Below are 12,383 nucleotides of genomic sequence, written 5' to 3'. Positions count from 1 at the left end.
CAAATTTATAAGTTACTTAAATAAGATTTTTTTTTATAAAAATAGAATTTTTTATTTATTGCTATAAAACTCGATAGAGATGGCGCTAGGTCCTGCAGGACCGTAATAGTTATTTTTTGCATTCTTAAATTGTACCATTAGACGAAGAACCTAAATTTAGAGATTTTAAAACAAAAACTTTTAAATCTGAAGAAATTATCTCCAAAAATTAATTACATATCATAAAAAACCTTTGTGATTATTGATTAAATATTAGACGTTACAGCCGCGGGCAAAAAATTTTGGCTGTCAATTAAAACTAAAAAAACCAAACAAATAATAATTTAATTGCCCATTTTATTGACTATTTTATTCTTTATTCTTTAAAACTGCATATAATTTTCAAGTATCAGTAACTGTTTGCAAATAGTTTTCCAAATTTTAATTTAAACAGAAAATTCGCGTAAAATCCCAACCGTGGTTCAATTATCGCAAAAATTATCAAAAATATAAAAAAACTTTGCAAATAAACAACCAAATTTTTAAATCTTGAAAATTACCCTTTATTTTGGCTAATATTGTGCAAATATTCAAACTGAAACAAAACTGAGAATAAGCAATACATATCTAAGCGAACATCTGGTCGGGTTGCAATACATAACTTTACACTATTGTTATATAAATAGCCATTTACTGCAGAATTTTTTAATAGTATATTTAATTATGTACATATTTTTCTCTATCAGAATTTACGTAAATAGTTAGTTAAATTGACAAATAACATTAATAAAACAAATTTATAAGCTTTTTAAATCGCAATTTTTTTATGATGTTAAAATCACAATTCAATCTTACCAATCTAGAAAAAAAAAAAATTAAACGGGTCCATCCTGCAGAGTATTGCAATCCCCGCTTGGTGTGAGTCAATTTTGAGAAATTTTTTGCTCAAATTCAAGTGGGACATAAGGTCACTATATAGAAAATTAGTTTGTTGTAAAAGTGACCTTAGATGTCCCACCCGAATTATGGAAATGTGAATTTTGTAAATCTTGAAAACTCAAATGAGAAGTTGTTATTTTATCCCTGATTTTTTTAGACTAAATGCTGTTCGAAATGTCGCTAAAGGTCTTTTCATAATTTTTTATTTCAAAAGGACAGATTTTTGTCTATGGACTCATCTTTCGATCCGGACCATAAATCCCATTTTTCGCAACCCTTTCGCCCGAATCCACCCAACCCTTCGTTCTTCAATAAACGACAAACATAACTAGGATATCCATTCCTAAGCGCAACCTAAAAAAGGCAAAACCTCCTGCTGGCATATGGGAAAAAATGTTATCTCAGCAGTCCGCGTGCTGATGGCCCTATTTGAAGCCGCCGTGTCGTACTGATCGAACGGTGGCGGCGGCAGAATCAGAGGCGTGGCGTCGCGACGCTTGGTTCGACTCCGCCTCAACGAAGGGATGGCCGGAGTCCCGGAAAGCGTCGCTAGAGGGCCAGGCAATGCATGTGTAAGCTCGTGCCAAAGTACATGGCGGACCACTCATTCGATTGTTAAATACTTGATTAGCTCTAAATAAACATTTAGTTTGTGTTCACTTCTGATCGATTGTTTGGAACTTCCGGTTGACGCTTTTGACTAAATAATGGGTAAAGTTGTATGTGATGTTGGCTTTTTTTTGTTGCGTAGATGCTTTTTCAGGACGTGGCGAGCGGAGAGCTTTTGTAGAGAATGTGCCAGGAATGTGCTTTACACAGCTTGCAAGTTATTCGAAGATTAAATAAAGATTAAAGAGTTTTTTATTTTCTTGTAGTTGTTGCTGTAGAATTGTGATTACTATTGAATTTTGACATAAAAGCTCAAAATTCCCAACTTGTTTTTTCATTAAACGAAAAGAAAAATGAGTAAGTGTAGATACAACACGGAAAGAACCAGTTCGGTTCCGGAATTCATTCACAACAAACAAATTGTTTCCAGGTGCTCTCTTTGGTTTATTTTCAGTGTTATAAGGTCACACACGATCCCAAGCGATGACAGCTCTATTAAAGTTTTTCTGTTTGTGAGGCAATTAACAAATCGACACACTCCCAAATAGTTGACTTGTATGTTCAGACGTCTGCGAGGTGACGATGTACCGGACACGCTATTATATTTTTGGAAACAAGTGTGATATTTTTCCAGATTTCCGACAATATTTGAATGTTCACACCTTGACTTAATTAGTTTTTGGTGATAATTTGACTACGAATTTGTTTTATAGATTTTTTAAAGCGTGTTTTGTGAAGAAAACAGAAGAGAGTTCTGTAATAACAGATTTGTGTGGTCGAGCTCTGATGTAAGTAGAAAGAATTTCAATCACACCAAAAATCTAAATTATTTCTAGTAAAAACCTAATTATTTATAAAAAAATCCTCTATAAGGAAATCTAAAATACAGGTTGATGAAAAAAGACGCCCCTGAGTGGAAGTACCATGTCTTTTTGAGTTAAACCATCTCAGAAATCAAAACAAAATTAATCGAAACCTATTCCTTTTTACAATACGATTTTTTTCAAAAGAAAAATTTGGCAATACTGCTCAAACCTTTCTAATAAAATTTTACGGCTGTCTCCGTAACTAAGCAACTAATACTAAGAGCTTTACAATGTTGCAACATTGAAAAATTTTCTACAAAACCAAAAAATGTTATTTTTAAAAGTTTAAGAAACCTGGTTTTAAGCACTTTGACCTGACCTGACCTGACCTGACCTAACAATGAAATTGTTATAAAATGTTTATCCAAATAGAGTTTGATCATTTATCAAAGAAAGTTTCTATCTTACAATTAGTTAAAAATAAACAAATTTTAATTTGGTTTTCAATTTTGGGCTAAATTTTGAGAAACTAAAAAAAAATAATTATTGAATCTAATCTAATTTGTAGCTAGTTAATTTTTAAACAATTCTTAAAAAATCCGAAACAGCACATTTTCCAAATAATATCAAAGAATGACATGACTTGAATTTTAAAAAAAAACACCCTAAAGATATAAAAGATAGAAAGAAATACAAAACCTGAAGGATTTTTAATGTCTAGTCCTAGACAAACAAATTAAAAAAATTCTAGGAATATGTATACACAATTTAATGGCCAAAAATAGAATCAACTGAATCTTAAACATTTTTCGAATCAGAAACAATCCAAAAAATACAATAAAACTGTACTATAGAATGAAAAAATTTAAGAAATCTTAAGCATTTAGATATTTAAAAAAATTGTGACGGATCTGACACACCTAATTAATTCATCTTTTGAGTTGAAAATTTTAAGAAACTTCAGAAACAAAGATGTAAATATCTCTGAAAACTTCAAAAATCTAGATGGCCGAAATAATGAAAATTTTGAAGATAAAAGTTTAAAAAACTGAATAAATTTAAATAGCAATGCCTTAAAAAAAGTAGAAGCAGAAACATAACTTACATCATCTCTAGAAGGTTTTTATTTTTCACAGTTTTAAAAATATTTAGATAAATACGCAGATATAAATAAGAGTAAGCGTTTTCATTATTTTTTAATTTATTACAAACGATGGCAAAAATTATATCTGTCGTATAGTTTCGGAGATAAGGACACCAAAAGTTTAAAAATGTTTGCCCTTTGACATTACCCGAAATTTCAATTGCTTCTAATTTAGTCATTTGTTGAAATACGGGAAAAACTTGCACAGTTTTGGATTTTTCGTAAAATTTGGCGTAAAATGAGCACCAATAACTTAAGCTTGCTTCACAAATAAATTACATATTGACCGAAATAGATTTTTAGGAATATTTTGAGGTCATTTTAAAAAAGCAAATTTATTATCTGACTGCATTTCTTATCGGTAGCTTAAGTAGATTACGGGAAGTAATCAAATAAACAAAAATTTAATTTTTTCTTAATTTGGATCAAAACGATAGCAAAAACGGCATTCTTCTATTTTGGAACCTAAAATTCACTACTCAAGACTTCGAAGGCTGATAATTAAGTTATTTGTTGATGTATGAGAAAAAGTAAAACAGTTGCAGATTCTGTGCAAAATTCTGTTTAAAATGGATAGCAATAAGTTTGTAAATCTACATTGTAAATTAAAAAAAAAAGGATTTTGTCAAATTTTTACATTACGTAACCATGAGAGAGTAATATTTCTACTTTTTAGAAATTGAAAGCTATTATACTTCCACTAACACAGACATAATGCAACTGTTATTATAATAGATAATAAATACAAATTTAAAAAGTCGATCGTATTTAAAATCATTATAATTTATTAGTGGCTTAATCATCATTCGCAAAATGATGAGATGACCTAAAATCGTTAATAACAGACGCTAAAAAGGCATAAATTTGCCTCCCTATTAGCATATGATTTCATCGACTAAAAACCTAGACATTGCGCTTAATTAAATCACGAAATTTTACTTTATTTGAATAATAACCACTAAATTAGTACGCCCATTATGCTAGAGGGCACAATTTGTTGATTTCTGTTTCTACTTTTTATCAGCGTTGCTCACAATTTCTTTTTTTTAGTAATTCTGGCGAGGTTTTCAATCTGTTAATCCAAACAGGACTTCATTTTGTTCTTATCGTTAGTTTTACTCAAAGTGGCAAGCAACACTCAATAATCCCATCGTCTCGCAAACTTTCCAGAAATCTAGTAAAAGTTGACCGGATCACCTGTAAGCCATCCGAATTATTTACGCCCCGCAATAATAACAGTCCTGTCTGCTATATGAATCAATTAATCACGCTTCAGTTAAGCTCAATAATCCCCCTACGATCCGATTATTCGGTTCTTTGCCTATTAGCTCCCTCGCCCTCGACGGCCAGCATACTGCAGTGTCTAATTGAAAAAATATTCCAACTATGCTTACGTGCACACGCACAATTTTACAATTTGTTTCAAGCAATTAGTTGAAAAAAACCTTGCGCTGCATCGTCAAGTCCGAAAAGATTCCGAATTAAAGTTTTTTTGACTAGAGTTCCTAGAAGGGTGCGCTAAACTCTGATAAGCATGACGTTGCATGAAATCGCGATTTAAAGAGTTAAATGGCCAACAAAGGATTTATGTTCCGGATTAACACCCCCAAATTTGCTAAATGTATTCAGAGGCTGAGTTTAAAGCTGGAGATTGATGAAGTTTTACCGCAGGTGGCACTTGTCGACCGATTTGTACACAATTAAATGAATGCAGTTTTGGCAAATCATAATGTTCGACACTGTTTGGGTTTTCATTATTTTTTGTTGCAGCAGCAGGATTGGGTCTGTTGTGCGGCATGTGTTGTAGACCCATTAGCGATCGATTTCTTCTAAGAATAATGGATGTCTCATATCACGAACATTGTGTACAGTGTTGTGCTTGTGGTGACCGCCTGCATCACACATGTTTCGTAAAAGACTCCAAATTGTACTGCAGACTAGACTATGATAGGTAAGTTGCACAGGTTGGCTTAATAGGGCTCAGAAACCAAGTTTATGGTTCATATGGTTTCTTGTATAAACTACTAAACATTTTCCTTTTATATTCCCGATTTGTTACTCAATATAAACGGCCTGAAAATAAAGTCCACATTCTTATTCCAATAAGATTCCGATATATCTCAATGAAGGTAACCCCATGCATTTCGGTGCCACGGTTGCGAATTTTCCCCTGCATATATGTGTGACACAGGATTAGAACTATCGCAGAAGAACGGCAGGCAGCATATTGCCAACCTCCCCCGATGCAATATGTTCCAGAACCGTCGCGTGTCATGGTTTATATTATTCGAGCCCCTGGAGAAACTCTTTCATACAATACTAAGAGAACAAAGACTCGAAATTCCTTTATTTATCAGAGAAACAACAAAAACTGTCACAAAGATTGCCGAAACCGCGACGACTCGGCCAAATATCTTTTTTTAAGGAGTTAGAAAGCCAAACAGAAATTCTTCATTTTGTGTCAAATGTTGGTTTTCCGTTGCAAAAACAATCACTTTATGACAAACGGACAAATACAAATCTCGTCCTGTTTCCACTCAAGGTCAGTCACGTGTCATCGCCTTGGGCCAGGATATTAAAGCTCAGGCTGGTCAACAGCGCCAGTGTGTCGTTCTTGTGTAAATATTGCTCCGTTTCAGCCTCCAACAGACCGTGAGATTCTGAGTTTTGATAAAGCCCACCCTGCCAAACCACCCCCGGCACTCAACCCCTTATTTGCGTTCATTTATCAGAAAACTTATTACACCGAAGACCATAATTATTTCCCATCAGCAGGTGAACAAAGTCTCCTGTCTCCAATTGCTGTTGGGCACTTTGGATAAACTTTCCTCTAGAATATATCTATGTCATTCAAGCAACCTTCGGCTCGAACGCAAATATTTGGAGAGTTCGACGGCAAGTTAGAAAGTTCCAGAAATGAGTTTTTGTCAAAGACACGACGACGACGTCTCGTTCTGTTTAACTTTTGCTCTTAAACTTTTGATCAATGGCGTGTGAATTCTGTAATTACTTTTCTTGTGTTCGAGATCGACGTTAAGGGTGAAATTAAAGTCAGAGACCTGCTCTCGTTTGTTATTTAGATTTTCAAATGATTAGGGAGATTTCTCGGCGTCTAAATATTTTCGGACACCTGTAATGCAGATGAGATATTGAGAAATGCACACACGTGACTCCCTAGTTGCGACATCCTCACCCTCGCGGCTTTTTAACTGTGATATATAAGCGGGGTCGGATCGTGTAGGGCAAATTTGTGTCACGCAGCGGCGGGGACTAAAAAAGTTTCCAAACTGCTCAAAGAGAAATACGATTTATTTAAAAATAAAGGAGCTTTGGGTAGCATTCAATGTCATGCATGCAGTACGTACAATAAACCTGCAGACTCTAAGTCAAAACTCTTTAATTTGCTACATCTTGAGAGTATCTCTGTCAAGCTACGCCACTGCGTCTCCCAACAAGCTGTCGGACGACACAATAGTGACGTAGCACGTGTGGTCTCAACATAACGCGACCACAATAATTAATATTATGCGACACGTTTGATGATTCAGCCTCCAAAAATCCCATCTCGTCATCGATTTCTAATCGTCGTAATTGTTCTTAGACTATTCATAAAGAAATGCTTGGCATGTTCGGAACGAATAGCCCCCGAAGAACTCGTGATGAGAGCTAGCGAAAATATTTTCCACTTACGTTGCTTCGTGTGCGTCGTCTGTGGAATAAGACTGCAAAAAGGAGATTTGTATGTCATTAAACAAGGACAACTCTTCTGTCGGATCGACTACGAAAAAGAAGTTGAAATGATGCAAGGATTCGGTCATGGTAAGATTAGTTTAACAGTTGATGGCTTGAAATAATTTCGTGTTCCAGGCGAATTTATCTGCGACGAATTGTTGCCTTCAAGTCGTGCCCACGACGGCAGAAGAGGACCGAAAAGACCTCGAACAATTCTCACAACTCAGCAACGTAGAGCATTCAAAGCTTCTTTTGAAGTTAGTCCAAAGCCTTGCAGGAAAGTTCGGGAAGCTCTGGCCAAAGATACCGGATTGAGCGTCCGAATAGTTCAAGTAAGGCGAACTATTTCTTAAGAATGCTTTTTTTGTGGTACGTCACTTGGAAATAATCGCATTGTTTCCGACAGGTTTGGTTCCAGAATCAACGCGCTAAAATGAAAAAAATGCAGAAGAAGGCGCGTCAAGACAACAAAGGAGGAAAGGATGCGGACAATGAGGATAAGAAGCTGAACGTCAAAGAGGAGGAACAAAGCGAGTAGACTGTTTAATTAATTTTTAATTGAGTGAAGGGAATCATTGTTTTTTTTAATTTTATACTGGTGTTTGACAGGTCCTCGGTCGACGCCATTTTACAACGACAGTTGCAGTGACACGGAGACGACGCCCGGGGACGGCGACGCCCTTCTTCACCCCAGGGGCGATTCCAAGCACTTCCTTACGATCAAAGAGGAGATTGAGGAGAGCTCGTACTTCAAAAGCAACAACAATCTACCTCTGCACGGATTTTCAGGTAGCCTTCTATAATTTTTGCCATATCATATCAAATTTTGAACAAAATTACAATATGATTTTGAATCCGCAGCTCGTTTTACTCCATCAGGTTAGGACTCAGAGATATTTATAAAATCAGTTGCTTTTTTTTGTAATAGGTAGGTATAGACAGCAAAATTATTAACTTGCAAAATCATGAAACTCTATAATAGGTACATCATGGTAAAAGTAATTAAATAAGCATACCAACGAACTACAGAAGTCACCGGTTAAGTTAGTTTTTGCCAAGATAATTGAGAAAAGCTGATCGAAATTTTGAAAAACGAACGAACGCTTTTTAAAAACTTTTTGATATTTTTTGGAGTACTTCATTATGTCTTGCCATTTGAAAGTTACATGACAAAGAATGTGGGGTGATTTATACAAAAAAGTTCTGTTAACTTTCAAATATTTTAAAATTAATTTGAATGCCCACAAAATTGTAGTTTTTCGATAAATTTTGTATTTCTAAATAATTTGAGTGGTTAGAATGCAAGATTTTCATCGGTTACTACCACTAGATTGCTCAGAAAAAAATCAAATAAAGTTGCAAAAAACAACTTTTCATTGACACCTATCTCTCCATTTTGTGCTAACTTTCCACAGTTTGGCGAGTATTGTCTTTATAAGTTACCCATTGTGTTTCTTAGAAAATGTTGAATAATTTTTTTCAAAGATTTCCACCCTCTAATGTTTTTGGTTCATAAGCAAACTAAGAAATCTTCATCATCAAGAAGTTTTCTAATATGGAATATTCTCAGCTGCGAAAGCATTAAAGTAGTTTTAAAACTTAATAAACATGAACCAAGAAATTACGATTTTGTAAGCAACGGCATAATAAAATCGACAAAAAAAAACCAAAAAAAATATTTTTTTTGAAGAACTTCTTCATGTTTTTTATCCTGCAACATCTAAACGATTAATGATAGTAATAAATTTGTCAACACATGAAAAAGAAAAAATCGCAGTATTTTTTATAATAAATTACAATAAACAATCGATGTAATAATTCTTTAGTTATGTGGAAAATTGATTATAAAAATCACTAAAAACAGCGTTTGTTTGGGTCATAAGATCAATTTTTCAAAAATATTATGAGAAGCACTAATCCTAAAAATGAGTGTTGAAGGCCGTTGAAAAGCTTAGTAACTTGGTTTTCAAAACAACTGAAAAATAGCTATTTGTGTACCAAGGCCAAAAAGTGGTTCTTTTTTGGCCGAGCCTTTTTTTAACAATTTAACAACTGAGTAATTGTAAATATTTGTAAATCCTTCAGAAAAGTTCATATTTTCTTTATTTACATTTGCAGTTTCAGCACGTGTAGCTTTACAATTTGTGAATTAGGTTTAATGTGTTTTTTAATGTTGTTGCAGGAGCACTGCTAGACATGTTCATTTTCAATAATTCTACACGTTTTTGTTGCACTTTACAGCAGTTTTTCGATTTGATTATACCCAAATAATTATAAAATTGAGGGTAATATCGGTATCTTGATGTAATATGCAAGACTATGGATAGATGGCGCCACCATAGATCAGCCGAAAATGTTTGCGGCCAGAAAAGACTCACTTTTAGGCCGCTTTTAAGGCCTAAAAATTTCATTTTCAGTTTAAGTCGCCTAAAAAATAAATTTCTGTACAGTACAATCTAAAAAAACATGTTTCAAAAATATCTTTGAATCCGGACCTGACATAGCAAAACGGGCTTTCGATTTGGAATCCGAAGGCCATTCCACTTTACAATTGTCAAATTTCGTCCGTTTATATACCCACATATTGTTTCAAAGAAAAATTTGAGAATTACGCGACGCTGATTTGAAAGTTTTTTTGGCCTCCGCCAATTTTCCCACTTTGCAACTTTGGCAATATTCTTGCAGGAATAGGCGACGTGCGGCGCGAGGATAGCTACATGGGAATCCCATTTCCTTCTTCCCTGGATTCAGGGCAACAAAACATGTTTATGACACCACCTATGGCTCACCAAAATCCACCTCATGCAAATCCAGGACTTAATCCAATCGATCGGCTCTATTCCATGCAGAATTCATATTTCTGCGCGGAAGAAGAACACAACATGATAGAACCTTGAATGCTAGCACGAACGAAGACGTGAACTAAGACTGAAATTTTGCTGGCTTATCTTGTAAACTCGTTTTTATTGGACGTGTATACTCAAATAAACTACGTAAAATATAACGAGTTTTATTAAAGCGCCAATGTGGCGGAAATACCAAACTCTATCAGTTCATTTAGCAACCAAGTTCAAAGAGATACTGGTCAAATAGAATATTGTTACTGATTTCAATTAGTTATAAATTTTATATGGAGCGGCAATACCGTAAAATTTCTGGATTAATTAAAAACAATCGGCGCATTTAACGTGTTTGTGTTGGCTGGGTCTGTGTTTGTTCTAGCGACAGAACAAAGTATTCTACATTATCAAGTATTGACACAAATTCATTCATAAATCGCTTTGATCCAAAATCAATAAAGCGAATATAATATAAGTGTTTAATTTTTCGTAATGTATTTCGGAGATATTGACGAGTAAATAGTGCAAGACCACAGGTGAGTACTCAGGTGTGGGTTCCCAAGTGGAGATAAAACACCTGCAAGAAGATGGCGGCTCTCACGCTACTATCTTATCGCATATTATCGAAAATATTTTCGTCAAAAAATTGAAAACAGGTGCCTAAATATACCAGAAAAATTTAATTAAGCCATGATTTAAATGTTATCTTATTTAATGAAAAAATTAAAGATGTCACGTCGAAGTGAGGTATTTCATTACATCCTGCGAACATTTTTACTGAATTCTCGATGCGCAAGGTGTCAAAGCGCCCCATCTGGTGCAAAGGTGGAAGTCTAAATTCACCCTTTAATCCCATAAAAGCACATATTGTGTAACATTGTCAGGTAATTCCACGGTAAAGGTACAGGAGCGCTGATTACTGCCGAGCATTAAAGCTTTAATATCGTTTGACAGTAATTCCTCTCATTGCTTTTGCTATAGGGACACCCTCTTCAATAATCGAATATTACCTAATGCTAACACGACCTCATAGTGTGCGACATTATCATTACCATTGTTTGGATAAGCTCATGGTTCGGGAGAGACTAGAGTTGTAAACTCAAGGTCTTACTATTATTGCTCTCTATTTTCAACGGTTTGCAGAAGAGTCAAAGCTACTGTTTGAATAGCTTAATGTTATCGCAGGAACGGTGTTAAAACCCCTGATAATAGTTGCGGAGTTTTCTTATTAAATATATGGAAGATTATATTTTTTCAGTATTTACCATCCCTTGGTAATGAATAGGGGTGTCACATAAGAAAAGCGTATGATTGTTGATCGACGGCAAAGTAATTTTGCAGCAAAGTATATTCAAGACGCGACCTCATAATGGTTCTCCGTAGTTGAGGGAGCGCTGAAGGCAGCAAACACTTAAAACCGGAACTTGCGGAGGTTAAGACCGGAGTCGAGAAAATATGGCGCCATGTCGGGACTGCAATAAGGCTTTATTATCCTTTATAAACAGGTAAAAGTGGTGAAGCAGGGGGCGAGCGAATGAGTTCGCCTCCCTAAGCTCGACTTTACGAGCGGTCGTTTAAAGCCCGATGACAAGTGACGAACTGTATGGCACAATATCGTGCGCCATTCCGGGATCCGGACTACCGCCCGGATATTGCAATGTTTATGCGTCAAGCTGTAAATCGTCTTGGCCTCGTAAATCGCTTATTGGATTCCATTTGCTCGGTCGTTATGTGTAACATGTGCGAAAACGCTGCCGAGGCCGATTCGTGACCGCAGAAAAAATCTGCGGGCCAGACCGCAATGGCGATTTTAAATCCTAATGAGATTGAGAAAAAAAACTTGTTCGTTCACGCAAATCTTCATACTTATGTATGTCTAAAATTTCAAAGCTCTCCAATTCGCTCCTGATCTGTGGGTGTAAGCCGACAGCGTCGCTGCGGAAAAGGAAGAGAAAGAATTCGTCTGGATAAGAATTCTGTCCAGCTCTGGCAGATATATCGCGCGTTGCAGGAGAAAAATAGGGACGGGTGGGCAGCTATGTGCAGGGAATCTAATATCGTCTGATCCGAGCATTCTTCTCGAGCCAGCCAGAGCTGTTGTCCGCGGGATTGCAGGGGAAGGAATCCGCCCGGCTCTAAACTATGCCCTCGCAAACCAAACCGACGTCTCCTTACAAACTCAGACAGTTCTCCTTAACCGTCAATTACACATCATCACCTAAAGGGCATTCCGCAAAGTGCAGACAAAGTTTTTAACTCGACTTCCTCATTTTAAGAATTTATTAAAATTTTACAGACGTTTTGCTAACAAATCTTTCCGAAATCTCGAGAGAA

General features: G+C 35.6%; 1 protein-coding gene across 1 annotated transcript; it reads left to right on the top strand.

Moving 5' to 3' along the window:
• The first annotated feature begins 1,482 nt into the window (after positions 1–1,482).
• On the top strand, positions 1,483–10,203 carry LOC148179562 (LIM homeobox transcription factor 1-alpha-like). The gene is made up of 7 exons (XM_088030021.1): positions 1,483–1,629; positions 5,248–5,428; positions 7,079–7,296; positions 7,345–7,541; positions 7,616–7,739; positions 7,819–7,998; positions 9,895–10,203. The coding sequence occupies exons 1-7, from the start codon at positions 1,626–1,628 to the stop codon at positions 10,104–10,106; spliced, it is 1,116 nt and encodes a 371-aa protein (XP_087886147.1). The 5' UTR covers positions 1,483–1,625; the 3' UTR covers positions 10,107–10,203.
• Positions 10,204–12,383: the final 2,180 nt, after the last annotated feature.

The sequence above is a fragment of the Gnatocerus cornutus genome, chromosome 2 (assembly GCF_029298725.1).
Source record: "Gnatocerus cornutus isolate USDA-ARS CGAHR chromosome 2, icGnaCorn1.1, whole genome shotgun sequence".
In the NCBI taxonomy this organism is placed as follows: Eukaryota; Metazoa; Arthropoda; class Insecta; order Coleoptera; family Tenebrionidae; genus Gnatocerus; species Gnatocerus cornutus.
This window is presented reverse-complemented; position numbering and strand designations above follow the sequence as displayed.

What these genes read in the sequence shown, in the direction of transcription:
- LOC148179562 (XM_088030021.1), top strand. An exon ending in TGAGCGTCCGAATAGTTCAA is followed by an intron (nt 7,542 to 7,615) that starts GTAAGGCGAACT and finishes TGTTTCCGACAG; the next exon opens with GTTTGGTTCCAGAATCAACG. An exon ending in ACCTCTGCACGGATTTTCAG is followed by an intron (nt 7,999 to 9,894) that starts GTAGCCTTCTAT and finishes ATATTCTTGCAG; the next exon opens with GAATAGGCGACGTGCGGCGC.